Source organism: Myxocyprinus asiaticus, chromosome 6, assembly GCF_019703515.2.
Source record: "Myxocyprinus asiaticus isolate MX2 ecotype Aquarium Trade chromosome 6, UBuf_Myxa_2, whole genome shotgun sequence".
In the NCBI taxonomy this organism is placed as follows: Eukaryota; Metazoa; Chordata; class Actinopteri; order Cypriniformes; family Catostomidae; genus Myxocyprinus; species Myxocyprinus asiaticus.
Genome location: NC_059349.1, coordinates 15,567,528 through 15,589,081, shown reverse-complemented (window position 1 = coordinate 15,589,081; position 21,554 = coordinate 15,567,528). Strand labels below are relative to the sequence as shown.

Here is a 21,554-nt window from a genome sequence, read left to right as displayed (position 1 = left end):
TTTTAATTTGTATTTTTCTGGGAAGCACTTTGGTCTACGGAAGTTTTTTTTTTTTTTAAATGTGCTATAAATTTTTTTATGTATTGTACTGTTTGGATTGTTCACATATGGGCCAAAAATCCCATGGACTGCACTCAGACACCTGAAATGGACCAAGTGTGAAAACACCCTAAATTAGGGCTGCCCCCTAATAGTCGAACAAATGTTAGTCGATGAGAAGAGTCTTTGATGACCAAGTTTTGATTGGTCGTGTTGGTCGCAAAAAAAAAAAAACTCCACAGGAAACCGACGAAACACAATAAAGCAAATTTTATTTATTTTAACAAAAAATTCTAATGAAACTGGAAAAACAAATTAAGTGCAATTAAAATGTGTGTTGTTCAACTTTTTGAAAGATGGCTTTACAACAGTTGTGAAGGGCAACATCTCTCTGGCAAAGAACCTACTTCATCTGTGCATTCTCTACCGGTCAGGCATTTCGTTGTCCGGGAAAATACATCATGTGTGTGAATAAAATTTGTTTTGTTCCCTCAATGATATATATACAATATCCAATTACATCGGCAACACTGGGGCTGAGGGATCGGTGAATATTCTTGATTTAGTGATTTTGCATTGAAAATTAAATTAATTTATTTAAAAAACTTAAATCAAAATACATTTCTAAATTCAAATTGCACTCCAAACGAAATGAAGCAGCAATTAAAATAATTAAGTGATAAAAGAATTATATTATATTATATACACACACACACACACACACACACCTTTCCATTTACCGTCAGGCAAGTATCCGTCTAAACATGCAGGCGGAAACTTACACAATGAAGACATAAAAACAATTATAAATGTAAAAATAATAATTATTATGATGATAATAATCACTGAAATATAAATCATAGTTTGAGGTGAATGTGTTTTTGTATTATTTTGTGTTTTAATCACAGATGTATAGGCTGCAGTGATGTGGTCACAATGAACTGCTCTGTGGAAATAAAGCGAACTGAACTCAAAGCACCTCCTGAGCTGAGATCTGAGGTCATTTGCAGCACTCATAGATGATACTGTTCTTGCAAAAATAAAAAATACAAATCGGAAGACAGAAACAAAGCGTGAGAACCTTTTACATGCGCGTGTTCCACGAGACTGCACGCCTCCATACAAACAGCGTGTCATACATGCGCATAGACAACTTTTCTGTCATCTGTTCTTAATAATATAATAAAGTGTGTTTCTTCAAGCGTGTGTCTGTGTCTCTACGGGCAAATTATTTGTAATATTAATTTGATAATAATAATAGCCTAATAATAATAATAATTTAATACATTCATGGAAAAACAAGCCAAATATCATCTTGACATGGTCAAAGGCATCAGCTATTGGGGATAACTCTGACCATCGTCGATCCCCGAAATCATCATCTGTCGGCACAACTCTAATGTGCATTTCTCTCTATAAATTAACAAAATGTTCATTCTCCTTGCTGGTTTTTCCAACACATTCAGAATCATTACCACTTTTGCCGGTGTCGCTGCGGCTCGCTTTGTGCATGCGTTTGTAAAATGTATATTTTAAAGGCTCATTATTACGGTTTAGTATTTCTCTGTAATGTAGAACAGTGTTAGCAATGTTACTTATTACATTCTTTCTCAGCCCTCAAACCATTTTCTGATGCCCCCAATATATATAAGTAATTAAATTAATATCATAAACGTGCGACAACTAGTCGACTAGGAAAATCTTTGGTCGGGGGCAACCCTATCCTAAATTACTTTAAATAATCATAGAGTGGTTAAAAAACCTTCTTTTACTAATCTAGTGTGAATTCTACTTCAGGCATAAAGTCATTGATAAAACGTTTTAATGCCACATTAGTTAAGGTTTTACATGTAGCGTCCTCATATTTAAATGTAATCTAAACTCCTCCCACAGTGGTGTGGCGGGTGTCTGAATGTTCGCAAACAGTATACCGTTGCTCAGCTGTTTCAAAATTCTTTTTACCCCTGAATGAAAAACTTCTCCTGAAGTATATCGGGGCCTTTAATGGAATTGCCAATCACCAAGACACTTCAGAAAGACTGCCCCTGTAATATATGTACTAAAGCTTCTTTAAATAAGAATGCATCTGCTTGACAACCAATATATAAATGCAACTTCCATTTAGGTGTCGAAGCTCCCAAGACTACAGTTTGCTTACACTCTCTGCAATTATAGAGCCTGTAAAACTGGTGCTGAAGTGTGAGGAGGGAATATTAACTCTGCACAGATGGCTATGCTCTAAGTGACAAACAGTCACAAAATATACAGCATTGCTGTATTATTGCAGCAGTGATTATTTTTGAAGAACAGACGAAAGAAAAGCTGCAGATGCGCATCTGATTTGATTTGTGTGCGCAGTGAGCTATGCTGTTCACGAGTGCAATGAAAGCGCTTCTCCAAGACACGCACATTCACAGAGTTCTGGGCCTCGTTTCCCAATAACTATTGATCTTGGCTGTTAAAGAGCATTTTCTACGAGCGATTTTATGAACGTTCCTTATTTTTTATGTGCGCCCAGTGTGTGATATAGCCCCTGCCACACTCTAAATGCGAGGAGGCTCAATCCAGCCACGAGCTCCTCGTTCAAATGCAGGCATTTCATGTGCGAGAAATTTTACTCATCTACCCGCAACAGGTGGGAGACCTGTAAGACATCTCGGAGTGACACATGACAAGAAATGCTGTTAGTCAAAAAGACACACGCTTGAAGAAACATACTTTATTATATTTTTAAGAACAGACAAAAGAAAAGCCGTCAATGCTCGTGTCTGATGTGCTGTTTGGCATGCAACAGGACCCTGTCTCATGGAACAAGTGCATGTAAAGAGTTATCACTCCTTTGTTTCATTCGACTGAAAACTGTTTGCAAGAATAATGTCGTCTATGAGAATGCTGTAAATTATCTCTGATCATCTAGTGAGGTGCTGTGAGTTTAGTTTGCTTTATTTCCACGGAGCAGTTCGCACTTTCGCATTGTGAACGCAACTCCGCAGGTTCAGTAATATATACAGGTATCTTTGTATTAAAGAAACAAAGACGAAAGTGATCAAATCATCAAAAAAAGACACATTCACCTTGAACCTAAAACTGAGTTCTATTTTTTTTTCTTTAGGCAGCATAAACTGTTTTACCAAAACACAATACAAACACATTCTATAAGAACACACATTTAGCAGCACTTATTGGGAACACAAGGGAATTTATTAGGCTTATTTATTATAATGATTATTATAATTATCTTTATATTTATAATTGTCTTTAGTTCTTAATTTGTAGGCTATTAGTAATTTTCCAATTTGTCATTGACAGATGCTTGCGTGATAGCAAATGGGGCCATTGGAGACGGTAAATGTTTAGATTTGGGGAGGTGGTTATATATTAGATTTTTTTAATCACCATTATTTTAATTGCTTTTTTCATTTTGTTTAAATTGCAATTTGAGTAGTCTATGGGCAATATAAACTTTTTATTTTATTGAAAAACGTTGTTTTTGAAAATAGTAAATTATTCGTTTGTGCTATGGCTCTTTCGAAAAAATTCATCAACCATAAATTAAAAAATTGGCTCCTTAGTGAAAAAAGGTTCCCGACCACTGATCTAACCTCTTAATTTTGCTCTCAAAGTGCACCAGATTGATGCATTTAAATTCAAAATGTACAAAATTTTCTTACGGGGGACCATGTCCCCGGACCCCCCAGAGGATCCGAGGTCCACCCACCACAGTCTCACATAATCCTGTGGGAAACACTGCTGTTACATCAAAGCCAATCTGTGAAGTTTCTGGTCTCTGATCTACTAATTTAAATAATCTTTTGTCATATGTATATGCAGCTCTTGCAATAATAACTTTAAATTAATAATTATTTAATAAGTATATTTTATACCAATGTATTTTCTAGGGATGCACCGATATGGAAATTCCAAAAACAAGAGGCTCAGCTTATAAAGCCAAGTCCAGGGCACTTCAAATGAAATCATACATGAAGTGGATAATTGCTTTTATTTTAAAACGACTTCAAACGCAGAAAACAAGGAACCTGCAATAAAACATTTAAATTTCTTCTACATTTACCAAAATGTAGCCTACTTTGAACTAGTTAAATATAGAAATTTTACATTCCTATGGCCAACTGTTTTTTTTTTATTATTTAAAATCTTTTGACTCTGCAATTTATAATTTGATGAGTGAGCTACTTTTATAAATACAGCCCCTTGCACTTAATTCAAACTTGTCAAAAGACCAAAATAAGGAATGCAAACAAGTCTCAAACTCACTATCGAACAAGAAAATAGAAAAGAACAAAGAAACAAAACTAACACTTTATAATAACTTTCATTAATAACCCATTTATAAACATTAAATAATGATTATCAGATCAATAGTTAATGTATATTCAGATAGTTAGAAATATGAGATAATGTGCTTGTTCATGTTAACTAATGAATTTAACATTAACTAATGCTCTGTTAAGCATTATGTAATGTAAATATAAATTCGTACAAATGTTATTAAATTGGGGGCCTGAGTAGCTCAGCGAGTACTGACGCCGACTACCACCCCTGGATGAATGAGAACATTTTACCATGATCATTCAAAACGGCAAACCTCCGAAAAATCACTTTGTAAAAACAGAGAAACCCCTAACAGAGCAGAGTCTACATGCAAAAAGTGAAGTCCATAATAAAACCCGTATCAACATCGGCTTGGCTTTTCAGAGGTGGTGACAACTCCGAGATCTGAAAGGATTTAAAAGCGACCCAGAGATGGCTTTTTTCTTACTCAACAGGTAAGATATTTTATTGATATGGTTTATGTATAGTTGTGTAATCACACACACATACATACATAAACATTTTAACAAATGTTACATAATGATTAACACATTATTTGTTATTGTACATTTGAATGCTAACAAATGTCATTCAACTTTTTTATATACAATTATACATTTATTTAGAAATTATTACAGAAATTATTAGTATTTTTCACCACTTCCAACACTATTCAAGTTTACAAATTATTAATTAATGTCCAGCTAAGTAGTAACATATGTCTGTAAAAGCCACACATTTACTGTTTGTTTATTGATGTAAGCATGCTTTTACTTTTTACAAATCATTTATTAATTATTTGTTCATATTTTTGCAGTACCCAATCTAAAGTTGAAACTATTTATATATTGTTATGGTTTATAAAAGGTTTACTAATAATTATTTAGCACATTTATGACTGGACTTTGAGCTACAGTAACAAAGTTTGTGTAAGGGGCGGTTTGTTAAATTTAGATATTAGATATATTATAAAGTTTTACCGAAACAAAATGCTTGTGTGGCAGTAAAATGGGGTATTTACTAAGATCCAGTATGATATTCTAAAGCAAAGTCTGCTGTGTGCTGACGTGTCACATCATGCAGAAGACACCGATCAAAACCCTCATGGTGAATAGTGTGTGCCTGAAAAAGCCATAATTTATCGGTTTTAATATCAGCCTAATTTTCTTTTCAGACCAATAACTGTTAACTTAAAAATTCACATTTATTAGCCGATAACGATATGACCGCCAATATATCGTGCATCGCTAGTATTTTCCTTGAAAATGTAGTAGGATATAGGTCGTTCACCCACTTAACCATTACTCAAGTCTAGCTTATTGGTCCATCATTTAAAATGTTCACTTCAACGCACTCACTGCAGACAGCTTCAAGCCTTTGTGGCACTATGCATCATCTAAAAGTCCAGTGTAGAACGGGTGTTAAGATGAACACTCTATTTAAAAGGAATCTTGTTGAGTTAATACAAGTTAAGTTCCATTGACAAAATCTCTGCCGTCAGTTACTACAGAAAACAAGTCATCTGTCAGTTTGTAAAATCTGGCAAAAATCATGTTTATAGTCACACACTTACAATGGAAATCAATGGGGTATGGCATTGCACCAGGATAAAGGCCTTTGCCTTTACCAAACGCAAATATTCGGCGTGATTTCTCGCCAGCAGGAGGTGAAGCCACTGGAAGTGTTCGAGCGGCCATCTTGGTGTACCCAAACAGTCATAGATCATCAATAACTAACAGCTGATATAGCTGCCATTTCAAGTAGAAAAATCTGTAATATCTGCTTGTTTTAGGCTGACAACCCGTCCTTTCCCTTGGAGGGTTCTTAAAAAGTCATACCGGTATTTCTAAGTCGCCTAAAATGGCCGGGATTTGCCTGTTTTCCTATTGAAGTGCTCTCTGTAGTCATACATAGATACATCATACATTCTGTGTGCATTTACCATTTAAACTTACCGTATCAGTTTAAATCATCTTTGCTTTGCTTGTCTCTCTCATTCTCTGCGTGCCCGCTGCAAATGTGTGTTAGGGAGAGAGGGAGACCGCGAGAAAAATTCGCTTTTTATTGAAAACATTTACCATATGTGAAACAAGTAACTCTGAACGAACACTTCAGTTTTGTAAATAAATATTTCTGAAAATGTCTGTTTGTATCTTACCTCAGTTTCATTGAACTTATTTACATTCAGCTAATTTGTTCGCCACTGAAGTTTGTTAGAGGTACAGTATACGTTTGATATACATAACTCGCTCGGGCTTTCAAGAAACAATTATTTATTAATAAAATAATTCCATGTGTAAGACATTTGCATTGTAGGGATGTACAGGCAGATTTTAGAAATAAAAATCTGTGTTTAAATGGCCTATGTTTATTCACTGAGATGAGATGATTTTCTATTAAGTCAATTGGCAAACTGGAATATTTGGGCAGAGCAATATGGCAACGCAGTGGCTTCACTGTTATGACATCATCAGCAGTCCAGTCATATATATCTCTTCATAAATTATTCCATATTGCTGCATTGTTCGGCTTTGCATTTAATCTTACGTGAGTTCTCTTATATCTTTAATATATCTGTAATATAATATACACTGTGGCATCTTTGCCTTTGAATCACTTTTTAAATAAACAACTCTACGGATCTTAAGCATTATTCTTTGCCAAATATAAATAATATTAATACTATTGCTGTGACTTGCAGTGCACTCTGTGTGCCTTTGAATAGCAAAAAACTAAATATTTATTGCTGTGCTAATTTTAATATTAGTTAACAGCCTCACGTTTAATTAGTAACATGCAGGAGTTTGAGCAAATATAAGGATTTTAGAGAACGCAAAGTTCTCCGGTTTGTCGTTGTTGGTTCATACACAGTGTAAATGCCACGCAGTGACACAAAGGAGCCCTGTGTCATGCCCGTTTACTCCATTTCTAAGGAGATAAAAGAATGAAGAAACAGAATCTCGAAGGTGAATCTCAAAGGTCTTCATGTGAAATAAGGGCATGTGGGTTTAATCAGAGAGCCTTAAAGTAACATGAAAGTGATGCATTTTTGACAGAAATATTTAACTATTGCATACTTTAATGTAATATAATATCTATTCAGGTTGGCTCGGTTCCAACAACAACAGTGTACATGCAAAACAGACCAAGACTAAAGTTGACCAAAAAGAGAGATTTTGAAGTATTTTGATTTTTTTAATATTATTTTTATTTTGCTATTCATAGGTTTTTAAAGCCTTAAAGGGAAACATGTAAAAGTTTAGTATGAATAAATAAGGTTTATGAATCACACATACATCTATGACAAAAGTATGATAATTTGTTTGACAATTAATCGTCATAACCGTGAAAGCCCTAAGACAGACAATTAATCATAATTATTTCAATTACTTGTTCGACAATTAACCATACCGGGGTAAAATTGCTTGTCGATTAGTGCCACCTAGTGTAAAGGCGTGAATGTACTAACGGCGAACATTCACTTCGCTTTCTATGGGAAAAGGTAATTCGCCGGCAATTCACCTCTCATAATCACGTCGCATTTGGGTTGAAAAGGCCTTAAGTGTTAAAATGCACACAGTTTTGAAAGTACAGCAACAACATTTAAACATTATACATACAGAATACACTAGTATAATAATATAATCACTTACTAACCATGTGTGTGCAAAGTTTTTTCCAAGACAAATCCACCCAGAAAAATTACATCTGTAAAACTAGAACTTCATCCATATAGAACAGTAATCCCACCATTAAAGGACGATTGACAACTTTACAGCTGAAGTAACAGAGTTCTGTATGGAAGAATAATTCAAGCTGCACATTTCTGCTTCTAAACTCCCTTTAATGCCTTGCCTCATAAACTTACATTGTAAGAGTATTACTGTAAAGGTGATTTTTGCTAATTTTTACAAACTGAAGGATGAGTCAAAAACATTTCTATGGTTACTGACAGCATGTTTTAAACCTGGAACGTTCCTTTCATTTAAAAGCGACACTTGTTCCAGGCTAAATGATTAAGAAGTTCCAGGCTTAGTAGTGCAGTCATTCTCAACCAGGGGCCAGCGCCCACATGGGGGCCTTAGCAAACGTCTAAGAGGGCAACAAGATGAAGGACTTGGTAAGAATAATCTCGATATTGATTCTTAAATCTCAAGATCGATCTTTTACTCTATGCGGCAACCCTCCACAATGCAAGTTAATCACTCGCATATACGAACAAAGTTTGCACTATGCAATTAAAAATGTCTGCGATTAGTCACAGGCTGGTAAATTTCCAAAGTGTCCAAAGATGAGATCCACACAATTTATTTTTCATTGAATAATGTCTCTTTTAATACCCTTTCTGTTCTTTACAGTCAGTTGTTGATTACAAACAACAAAAAGGAAACATTTAATTCTAATAAACAAAATTTTGTAACATTTATATTTTTCAAATTGTACCTAGAAGGGTTATCTAGAAGGTTAGAAGTTCCCTTTATAATTTACAGCATTAGCTGAGAGATAATTTCTTACATTTGCAAGCAGAAAGGACATTACAGCCTAAATATACCCATATGTATCAATATAGAATTGAAATCCAATCGAAATCTTGTGAATCTGAATTGAACCGGGAAATCTGTATCAATACCCAGCCCTAACAAGATGACTTAAAATAATTTAAAGTAGCCTAATATTAAAATAAACTGATTAAAGAACTTAAAGAAGAAATAAAAATTTCAACGTAAACTGATGTTTCTCACTCCAGTGAAAATGCACCGCTGAACATTCATTCAGACAACTTTTTTAGGGAGGGAGGGGGACTGAGAATATGGTCATGGAATTGCTCTAAAACACTTTGTAAAGGTCTGTATGAACAGTACCAGGAAAAATTTCTTCAATGGGAGAAGAGTTCACCAATATACAAGTACTAAATAATAGGTATGTCCTTGATAACAACCTTGCTGTGCTCGGTCTTGTTTGTGAAAGCCCTGCACATAAACAGCAGTTGACTCCTGTCAGCTCTGGGACGGTTTAGAAAGGTGCTCCGGGCATGGCAACCTCATAATAACCTCATTGTCAGGTGAAGGGAAAGGAGGCGCACACCGCACACTGGGCTGTGTGCAAGATTAATGCCTTGATGGACATGACCCTCAGGGCTCTGCCTGTGCTATTCTCAGCCTTGCCGAGCAGATGGGCCATGTTCTCCATGGAGGAAGGAGGCACGAGTAATGCAAGCACAAAGTCAAGCACAGCAGCTTTTTTCCAGAGGACACATATTTTACAACAATCTGACACAATACCAGGCTAAGGGGAACAAACTGTGTTTCTGACCTTTTTGGGGGAGGTATAAATAGCAGTAAAAATGCCAGTGGACAAAGCTAAATAAAAAATAAAACTAGAAGGGGCATCTAAATTCCTGTCACATGCTGATTTTGTAATCCTCTCACTGTCTTGCTTGTCTCTTGCTTGCCCCCAGAGCCTCTTATTTCCCCCTTAGCAAATCATTGCCCCCGCGCTCCCATCAACTCTAACACAAATTATTTTTCACTCAAACCTAAAAATACATAGGCCACAAAAACTGAACTTGAGTGACTCCAGATCCATGCTACAGGGAAAACGGTAAACAAGTCAAGCTAAAATTTACTTTCCTTGCAACAAAATTTGACTATGTGCCAAAATGCTCTTCATTGAGTCAAACACATACATATATAGAAAGTCTGAGTCAGGGATTCAGTATCTAATTTAAAGTTGGAAATCAAGAAACATTTAGGTCTTTGAAAAATGTTAAACATTTAAAAGAAATGTTATGATGTAAAATAAGAAATACTTAAGAGTCTGCACTATTTCACTGATGAAATAAGCAAATCTGTGACACTGACCATTTTAACTCCTTTATAACAAAGGTCAGATTTCTTTGCTTGTATTAAAGCACACAAGATTGGACATTCTCAAATCATACTAGGGATGGGCATTTTGGTCATTTTGTCTACTCGGAGTACTCGAGGGGGCAATGACATGTATATAATTGTATATATAATATGTCTGACAAACATCAGACATATTCTTATGTGTGTTAAGTTGAAGTTCAGTCGCTGCATTCTATTCAATTTAGCTGTGCTCTGTCAAGCTGTCTGAAACACTCACCTGCTGAATATGTGTTGCTTCAGCACATTCAGCCACTGTCACAAGCCTTGTGTGTGTGTGTGTGTGTGTGTGTGTGTGTGTGTGTGTGTGTGTGTGTGCGCGCGTGCGAGCGTATCCCCAAGTGTTCGCTCCCGTGGGGAAAGCCACAATGCTCTGTATTGTTGTTGCAGTGATGATTCTACGCATGTCACGATACATGATATTATTGTCATTTTAAGACCATTTTATGCCACTGATATAACGATAATATAATAACACCCTTTCAAAGAGCAATTAACTTTTAATTCTTAAGAAAATTCAGGCATTGGAATCAGAATGTAAAAAAAAAAATTAAAAATTTAAGTCGGGAAGGCCACTCTCCATCTCCAAATGCGTTTTTTGTTCCCAGCTCGGAAAACTGGATTGGACGGTTATGTTTTAGATGAGCTTTTAGGTTAGTTGTAGGGCTGGGCGATATAGTTTCAGAAATTACATCTCGATATTTTTCAGCAAATTGACGATATTCGATATATATCAGTAATTATGTTTTTGCTCTGAAATAGCATAAGTGTTTTTTTCAATCAGAAGAACCATCATTTCATCTGTACAGCCATTGTAGCCAAATAGAACTCATATACAATTCAAGGTATTTAAATAAAAATCTATTTAAAAACGATGAAGGCATGTTTCCCATAGTTTTTCACTAAATTAACACAAGGGAGAGTAAAATGTAATCATTTTCACTGATTTGCTCATTTATACTTATATTTAACAAACAATCATACATGGAAGCTTAATGAAAATCTTATTTACCTTCACATATTTTTACTAAAACATTTTTCTTTGTGAATGAACAAGGTGTGCAAAAATTACTTTTTTTTGGAAACCAGATGAACATTGCATCATACTAAATTATTACTGTGGAACCCAGTCAAGTTTATTACTACAATATAATACTGAATCATTATCATATTCAGGGTAAGATTTGTTAAAAATAAATTCATATACTTCTGTCCCATTTAATTCACCCTAAACTGGGGTTTTAATTTTGAAACTGCAAGTACAGTCATGTTTATTTCACCTTCACCCGGAGCATTTATTATGAAACGGGAAGTGCAATGTTTTTGTTTGACATTTTTAAGTTTAGCATCTTGTGAACCGCTGTCAAGCTCTCCTTACTGTTCTGTGTTTGTAGATTTGTACAATAACTTTATAGTGGTTACTTATGTTTGGAATTGCGCGAATGCTTGAACCTGCAGTACTTCCCAATGTAGGTGAACTGCGCTACAAACACGAGCCCCCGCACGTGAACACAGATCAAGCGTCACCGTTTCATTCTGAAGCACACACAGACCATGTTTATCTGTCTTTAATTGCAGCCTTTGGCAGTTAAGTAAATCATATCATATGAAATTAGTCTACTGATGCACTCTATGAAACTCAATGGCCAAATAAAAGGCTCATTAAATTATCGCGATATACACGATATTGTTGAATTTTATATCTTCAGCAAAATCATCGCAATGATATCGTGGGTATTCGATGTATTGCCCAGCCCTTTGTATTGCCATTTTTCATTGCAACTATTTTTAAACAAAGTCGACATATCGGCTCGTTCACGTTAATGGGCTCTCCTCTCTCATTTGGCTTAAAGCCAAAATGTTCCCACACTGGAGCTGTAGAATGCGGCTTTGAAACCAAGTCCATTTGGATTTATTCTTCCAAACTTTCTGGCTGGAATTATGCAGTCGTCAGGAAAAACGGCAATTAAAACACATATTAGCCTAAAGTAACAAGTAATCTTCATCTGTCACTGTCCGCTCTGTGTGTGTGTGGAGGAGCTGCCTGAGCCCCGCCTCCGACACAAAGAGCAGACGAGAGGACAGAAGCAGTGCGACTGGCTAAAATGTTGGTGACATTCATTTTTATGTAAACAAACATGCATGTAAACACAATGGGCAATATCGAGGTCAGCAAAAATTATCAAGGACATGTCCATATATCGTACGATAAGTCGATAATGTAATTATCGTGACAGGCCTAGATGATTCATTGAGCATTCCATTCAACTCGAAGAGTCGGAATTTCCACTTTTCAACTAGGGAAAGTGCATTGGAATGACACTTTATGTCAGACTTATAACTTGGAAACTTGTGCTGAAATCTTCTACTCCCATTTAGTCGAGATGCAAGTTTGTTTTATGTCACACAAACATTTCAGGACCCAGGGCAGGGAGGTTTACAGTCAGTGACAAACATTCACTTTTATTAAATAATATCCATTAACGAGTCAATGTTCTTACAATAAATGATAATAAAACGTGTTTAGCAAACGTTGTGCAGAGACAGGTGTTCAAAACATAGTTAATTACACTCTCTTTTGATTATTGTAACGATAGCATTGCAGCATCGTGTATCAGTTTGGTTGCTATGAGACGTCTCTGACAATCAATGTACCCCTCAAATCCACAACGTAATCAATCTCAAAATTAAAAATAAGCTCCCTCTTTGACATGTTTGTTTTTAGTTGTCAGGTAATTGTCACTGAATTTCGAATTAAGTGAAAAGTCACATCATGCATGATCACCATAGATCATCGTTTTCATGATCGATCATTGCTGCCACGTCCGACTACCCGAGCACTCATGCCCATCCCTAAATCATACTGGGATAACATGGACCATCAGGTTTTGTACAGGTGCATCTCAATAAATTAGAATGTCGTGGAAAAGTTCATTTATTTCAGTAATTCAACTCAAATTGTGAAACTCGTGTATTAAATAAATTCGATGCGCACAGACTGAAGTAGTTTAAGTCTTTGGTTCTTTTAATTGTGATGATTTTGGCTCACATTTAACAAAAACCCACCAATTCACTATCTCAAAAAATTAGAATACATCATAAGACCAATAAAAAAAACATTTTTAGTGAATTGTTGGCCTTCTGGAAAGTATGTTCATTTACTGTATATGTACTCAATACTTGGTAGGGGCTCCTTTTTGCTTTAATTACTGCCTCAATTCGGCGTGGCATGGAGGTGATCAGTTTGTGGCACTGCTGTGGTGGTATGGAAGCCCAGGTTTCTTTGACAGTGGCCTTCAGCTCATCTGCATTTTTTGGTCTCTTGTTTCTCATTTTCCTCTTGACAATACCCCATAGATTCTCTATGGGGTTCAGGTCTGGTGAGTTTGCTGGCCAGTCAAGCACACCAACACCATGATCATTTAACCAACTTTTGGTGCTTTTGGCAGTGTGGGCAGGTGCCAAATCCTGCTGGAAAATGAAATCAGCATCTTTAAAAAGCTGGTCAGCAGAAGGAAGCATGAAGTGCTCCAAAATTTCTTGGTAAACGGGTGCAGTGGCTTTGCTTTTCAAAAAACACAATGGACCAACACCAGCAGTTGACATTGCACCCCAAATCATCACAGACTGTGGAAACTTAACACTGGACTTCAAGCAACTTGGGCTATGAGCTTCTCCACCCTTCCTCCAGACTCTAGGACCTTGGTTTCCAAATGAAATTCAAAACTTGCTCTCATCTGAAAAGAGGACTTTGGACCACTGGGCAACAGTCCAGTTCTTCTTCTCCTTAGCCCAGGTAAGACGCCTCTGACGTTGTCTGTGGTTCAGGAGTGGCTTAACAAGAGGAATACGACAACTGTAGCCAAATTCCTTGATATGTCTGTGTGTGGTGGCTCTTGATGCCTTGACCCCAGCCTCAGTCCATTCCTTGTGAAGTTCACCCAAATTCTTGAATCAATTTTGCTGGACAATCATAAGGCTGCGGTTCTCTCGGTTGGTTGTGCATCTTTTTCTTCCACACTTTTTCCTTCCACTCAACTTTCTGTTAACATGCTTGGATACAGCACTCTGTGAACAGCCAGCTTCTTTGGCAATGAATGTTTGTGGCTTACCCTCCTTGTGAAGAGTGTCAATTATTGTCTTCTGGACAACTGTCAGATCAGCAGTCTTCCCCATGATTGTGTAGCCTAGTGAACCAAACTGAGAGACCATTTTGAAGGCTCAGGAAACCTTTGCAGGTGTTTTGAGTTGATTAGCTGATTGGCATGTCAAAATATTCTAATTTTTTGAGATAGTGAATTGGTGGGTTTTTGCTAAATGTGAGCCAAAATCATCACAATTAAAAGAACCAAAGACTTAAACTACTTCAGTCTGTGTGAACTGAATTTATTTAATACACGAGTTTCAAAATTGAGTTGAATTACTGAAATAAATGAACTTTTCCACGACATTCTAATTTATTGAGATGCACCTGTAGATACTTGTGGACTTCATGCCAGCTCAAAGGCGTGCTGTTAAAGCAAAAGGGTGACATACCAAATATGAAGACATTCTGACAATCATACTAATATTTTATTAAACCATTGCCAAATAGATGCTTTTTCACAAGTAGAATCAGACTTTTGAATCCTGCCCTACCATATTGGAAATGGTTACAACAACTTATAGAAAACTAGAAAATTAGGCTTTTCTTAGCCGAAGGAACTGTGATGAATTGTTGAAAGCATTCTGAGGGACAAGCATCTGTTAGCTTCAACATCATGTTTTCAACAGGGGAAGGAACAGCAAACACTTGTGAAGATCACAGGTAATCACATGTATGGATTAGGAGACAATTAATTAGTGGCACCCGCTGCAAACTAATGACATTTGATTATGTTGACAGAGTTGGTGCAGAGGCTGCAGAGCAAACGGGGGCTAAACTGTATGTCGCTAATCAAATTTAGTGGCTCGTTCTCCAGAGAGAGTTCAGATTGCCTTTATCACCAAGAATGCTTCAGGTGTGGCAGATGGACTGAATGATGGGAGGTGAGAACGGATATTGGCTGCTCACACAGAGATGTCCTTTTGTTTGCCAAGCCCTTCAACAAGCTGGGTCAATCGCATAAGTAATTGGAATAGACTGGCCAGGTCTAAAAATCAATGCTGGATAGAGAGGTACAAAAAAAAAAAAAAAAAAAAGAGCTGACAAAGACTTTCACTGTTGTAAATGAAAACAGGGCAAAATATTCAGAGGAAAAAAACACTTCAACTAGTTTTGGACAAGGTTTTGGGAGAATACATCCAACTTGTTTTCTTTTAATTTGCAGAATTTGCTTTCAGAAAAAATACTCATGATTTATGTCTTAAGAAATTCTTCAGGACAAGTAGTCTGTTGCTCAAAGCAGAGAAATCTCTTAGTGACCACTGACAGAAGCAAAGTATCTATTATTTACAAAGCCTTGCGCAGAACTTTAAAATATGCAAAGATGCACCGTTGATCCCTTTAATTTTCAAGCAGTCACCAGACAAGGGTTCTGCATCGAAAGATTTATTAACTTATAAAGATTACTTCCAGAATAAGCATTTAAAGAAGAGTTTTTATTGGCTAGTGTGTGAATACCTGCAGCACAAGAGGCTCTGGGTTGAAGGCCAAAGTCATCAGCAGCTGCATTCGCTCCGTGTCCTTCAGGTTCTTCAACAGGAAGCTTCCAGAGTCCTTGGTCTCGGCATACCTCCTGACCACTCGATCTAGAAGCCTCTGAGAAGGACAGTGCACCAGATCTGACCAGCCCTCCACCACCTCAGGTGTCAGCAGCCTCACGTCCCCATTAAGTCGGGCCAACTCGGTTTTGTACATACTCTGAATAAGATCGCAGCGAGGTCTTCCAGTGGCCCTTTTGCATATCTTCTGATCAATCTCTGCCAGTTCTTGGTTAGAGCCCAAGCGTTTGAGCACCACCCGGCGGGTTCCTTCCCTGGGTTCTCCATATTGAGCAAAATAAACATTCTTTACATTAAAAAAGTCTAGAAAGCGCAAGCGACCCCACATCTCAAAGGTCACCTGGCCGTTCATAAACTTGCGGCACCAGCTAGTACCGAAGCAGGCCGGACACTTGTTGAGGCCAATGAATCGGCGGTCGGTGAGCTCGTTCCTCTGGAAAGAGGCGAACAGGTTGTGAGTGTTCATCAGCAGGATAACAAAAAGCGCAACGATGAAGAGGAACTTGCCGCATCGGTAGACGCGGCCAAATTTGAGTGACAGTATCCGCAGCATGCTGATCGTCAGCAGCCCGAGGAGGGTGGGTGTGGTAAACTTTTGTCAATGTGGCTGTTCCATCATTGCTTTGGTATCATCGTTTACATAAGCTGGGGTGGTCCATGCTGGCAGCAGAGTTGCTTGTTAACCCCAACAGCTTCAAGAGCCCCTCTCACCATGTTTTCGTGAGGGCTTTCTGATTCTACATTAAGTTCAGGCATTAAGTTGTCACACCGAAAAGCCCATTTACCTGAAACAGATAAATTAAATCAAGTTAATAAAGCCCCTGAGCATTGTGCACTTTTGAAGAGATGCAGTAGAGAAGTGTTAATGATAACACTGTCAACAAAGCCATTACATGCTTCTTTAACACATTTACACAAAGTGGCATTTCAGAACTATCTGAAGAACAGATTGTTTCAAGCTTAAAAAAAAAAAAAATGCACAATCTTGATGTTAACATTTTCTTATGTCAGCTTATATGTGCTAACATATAAAAGTCAAACCATCATTATCAGCCTTGTGGAGAGGGCAACAGGAAGAGGGTGATGAATGTCAACGTTTACTCTACAGTACTGTTTAATGTGTAACTTCAGAAAATGCAGAACACGCACGCATGTACATATACATACATACACACACAAAATGTTTTGAAATTAACAGCATGTTAAAAAATTCATTACAATTTAAGCTCATTAGAATAGTTCAAACAAACATTCACAATACATAATTAAAAAAAGGTGCTAGATAATTTGATATCAAACAGAGGCTGTTGCTCTAAAAGAATGCTCTTTCCAGAAGAATGCGGGCAAAGTCTCCAATAAAACTTTAAAAGGAATTGTTTTGGAACATCATCTTTAAACTCATAAAAGACACAGTGCAAACCAATAAAGTTACAGATTAGTTATAGGAGCGTGTACTTTACCACTCAACCTCTTTTTTTTTATTCATTAAAAAGTAATTGAGCTAAATGAATGCATACAAGGAGCCTGCAAATCAGTCTTTTGTAATCCTTCAACATACTTTCAATTTTAACAACTGGCAAGATGATGTGAAATTCTGAGAATAGTAGGATTCTTTTTTTTTTTTTTCAAGAGAACACCAAGAACACTAGACAATAGTTCACATCTCACTTTTTGTCCAAAGAAATGTAACTCAAACTGTTTTTTAAAGGAACTAATTGCTTTTAATGATTAGGAATCATAAATCATATTAAGTGCCACTCTTTCTATTCTGATTTAGGATAAATTCAGGTAAATTGGGCCACTTTTTGATATCAATGTCAAAAGGCAGCCTCATAAACCCAAATTCATCCTACCTAAAAGAATATTCCAGGTTGAACACAAGTTGAGATCAATTGACAGCATTTGTGGCCTAATGTTGTTTAACACAAATTATTTTGACTCGTTATTCTCTCTCTCTCTCTCTCTCTCTCTCTCTCTCTCTCTCTCTCTCTCTCTCTCTCTCTATATATATATATATATATATATAAAATAAAAAAGGCTATAAAGTTATAGTGAGGCACTTACAACGAAGTGAATGGGATTTTTTTTTTTTTTGGAGGGTTTACAAGAAAGAGATGTACAATTTTATAAAAGCACCTACATTACTTCTGTCATAACTCTGGTATTATATGTAGAAATGCACTGATCTGATATCTGGATCAGTATCGGCTCCGATACTGACATTTTAACCAGATCGGGTACTAGTCCGACGACCCTGATCCAAATCCAATACCGCGTTTTGGTAATAGTTGTTACAGTTCAGCTCAAACAATTACATAAAAAGAACCATAAAAGCATCATTAAAGCAGTCCATGTGACTCGTGCATTTTATTCAAAGTCTCTTGAAGACGTACGATAGTTTTGTGAATCACTGTGTTAACTAGATAAATATACAGTTTGCATGTGCAGCGCACTCCAATGAATGACGGCTACTTTTTTGACACACATTCATAGCACGCACGCGGCTCGTGATGTGCTGCTATTTTTAGCTTTCAGAGCAGCGCGTAATATGTGAGTGCTAAACACGAACTCCATCTCAGATGTTACTGCTCGATATTTCAGTTCGCTTGTAATATCTATTGAGAATGGCAACAGAGGAGCAATTGACCAGATTTTGAATGAAATGTGAATTAAACTACAGTGAAACAGCCTACAAACAAACACTAAAAAGTCTTCCAGGAGTGTTCCGCAAAAATAAAGGCCAGAAGGTTTTAAAGTTAAGTGAAGACTGAAATATATTATTTTTGTATAGTAAAATGTTTACATTTAGTAATAATAATAATAATAATAATAATAAAAAATAATAGTAATTATTATTTTACAAATTACAATAATATTCAAGTGTCTGTGTTCCAAAAAATAACTGTGATTGAAAAGTGGACTGAAATCCTATTACAACTCAAAGGAATAAAAAAGAGATCTGAATCTATTTAAATCCAGATACAAGCTGAATAAATAAGTGCAAATACAACTGGTTTCTTTTCTACTGAAGACTTTCACTGGAATTACTGTTAATTTCGCTGCTTCATTTTCCAGTAGACTAGTCAACAACTGTTTTTCTTTTTAGGCTAAACGTTTTTATCTAATAGTTATTTGTTTTTGGTTTTTATGTTTAATAAAGAAATTAGTGTTGTCAAAAGTACCGGTACTTTGGTAACAAGTCGATACTAAAATAAAAAAGATGTAACGATACCAGTGTTTCTGCACTGCTGTACGAGCACCGACTCAATTCGGTACCAGCGCGCAGTATGACTGACACACGACTGCTTTAAAATGTTAATTTTGAGCATGTGCTCTGTTAGTCCTTACACTGAAATGGACAATTAATCAAATTAAAATCGTGACGTCCTAGTGTGATTTATTAAACCGCTGAAGGCTGCAATCTTAGTGTGGATGAGCTGCGTACTTTAAATAAATCCGACCCCTCATCCACTAGACATTGAGAATCATTCACGTTGTACGAGATGACAGAACAGAGCACTTTTCCATTGTGAACCACACATGTAAAATATATATTTATATAATTAAAATCACAGCATTTGCACTTTAATCTCAGCTCAGCTTTATTTATATCACATTTAAAACAACAGAGTTGACCAAAGTGCTTAACAGTAATAAAATTGAAAAATTACCACAAACAACAGTAACCTAAAATACAAACACTCCAAAACTGTGTCCTACATTTCATTTGTCAGACTCAAAGGCCAGTGTAATGAGATGAGATTTCAGACGCGACTTAAGTCTTCAATGATCACACTGGGCCACGAACTGTTTATCCGGAAAAGTGAAGCATCCGGCAAAAACAAATCATAATAAAAGCACGATTCAAAATAAAATCTAGATGTCTGAAATTGAAGAAATGGAATAAAAATGTATTACAACTGTATAGTAATAATGTAATATATTCACTATAATAATAATAATAATAATGAATAAAAGTATCACAAGCAAGACATAATACAAACAAAAGTTTGGCAAAAAAAAAAAAGTTTAATACTAATAATTATTAAATAATTAAAAATAACAAAACTGGTGTGTTCAACAGCACATTATCATATTAGCATATTTTTGCTGATATCGAAATTGGTATCTAGATCCGTGACATTTCACTGGTATCAGTACCGACTACTGACATTTTGGTACCATGACAACACTAAAAGAAATAGTGTAGTTAGAGGTTTGTGTTTCTCTACACATGAAAGAGTACTCCCAATCACTTCCACACAGTGAAGTATAGACATTCTAAAACAACTAAGGAAAATATAACACTGGTATCGGATCATGAGAGAAAATTATTATTTGAGCAGTAGAGTTGATTAAATCACCATTTTTACATACGTGGTACTACTATGGTACTTCACTATAGGCCATTTCCCACCTACAGTCCTGTACTTTTCCTTTAGTAACTTTCTAGACGAGAACTCTTACGAGGAACGGAACACCCGAGGAGACTTTTCCCTGTTGCATTCGCATTGCCAAAAGTTACCACCGTAGAGAAGCAATCTAGTATCGACCATTTTTCTTCTGACAAGGTTGGAACGCACGATTCAATGTAAACAACACACCACCGACAGAGGATGCCGGGATCAGGGTTACACTTTTGTTAGGGCTGTTTTACATGAGCTTTGGCTGCATCCGAAAATGTAGGCAGCTGCTTAATCATTTAATGGTTTAAACAACAGCGTTTTTTGGATGAATGAAACTCTAAAGAAAACTGGTCTCTGAACAGTTTAAAAAGCACCTTATTTCATCCTACCTCAGCTCCCGAAGGCAGCATTTTCCTGCAGTCTTTGTCTTTAATTACAGTTTAATCTGAACACGAGAGCTGTGTGTGCTGCAGCCGGAGTGAAAGAAGAGACGAGTGGTCAGACTACCACGTAGCACACGCTGAACTCAGGGGACAACATGTTGAAAATGCACTATAAACCTATTTGTCAACACAATCTTACACAATAAAAGCTTTTATGACTCAACACAAATTACTGTACTGAAATACTCACTCATTGACTTATGCAAGTTACCACACATTAACAGGCACGCAATACTTCCCTCATGTAAATTAGATTTCATGACGGTTTAGTGTACAACAGAGTTCAATCACCCACTCTCGATAAACATCTGATTATTTATATCCGTCATCTCAGGAAAAATTCAATGTAGCAATCCAGAAATCACTTTATTTTCTATATAGTCACACAGTACAGATGCGATAAACTCCATGCGTGTCTCCCGATGAGATTGTATGTACACACACACACACACACACACACACACACACACACGTGTAATGGGTGATCCTCTTTGTATATTTTGTTGGTTTTATTTGATTTCTGTTGAGGGAATTGTAAAATTAGTGCAATCCTCTGAGTAGCAGGCTAGCAGCTAGTTGTTTAAAATGGCGGCTGTGAACTCAGTTGTTTCTCAATGCTTTGTGCGTCATTGGTCAAAAACTATCACAGGCTGCAGCACCTCCCATGGTCCTTATACGCCCCCAAAGTACCTACTCCAGAGTAGGAGCTAAAAATCTCCCAAAAA

At 36.6% G+C, this 21,554-nt stretch overlaps 1 protein-coding gene across 1 annotated transcript in view; it reads right to left on the bottom strand.

Moving 5' to 3' along the window:
• Positions 1-21,554, bottom strand: part of LOC127441904 (divergent protein kinase domain 2A-like) — a 57,999-nt gene that overhangs the window by 23,062 nt on the left and 13,383 nt on the right. Inside the window, exon 2 of the mRNA XM_051699466.1 lies at positions 15,880-16,765. Within this exon, the coding sequence (XP_051555426.1) occupies positions 15,880-16,533 (654 nt within the window). The 5' untranslated portion in view covers positions 16,534-16,765. The remainder of the gene's footprint in view (positions 1-15,879; positions 16,766-21,554) is intronic.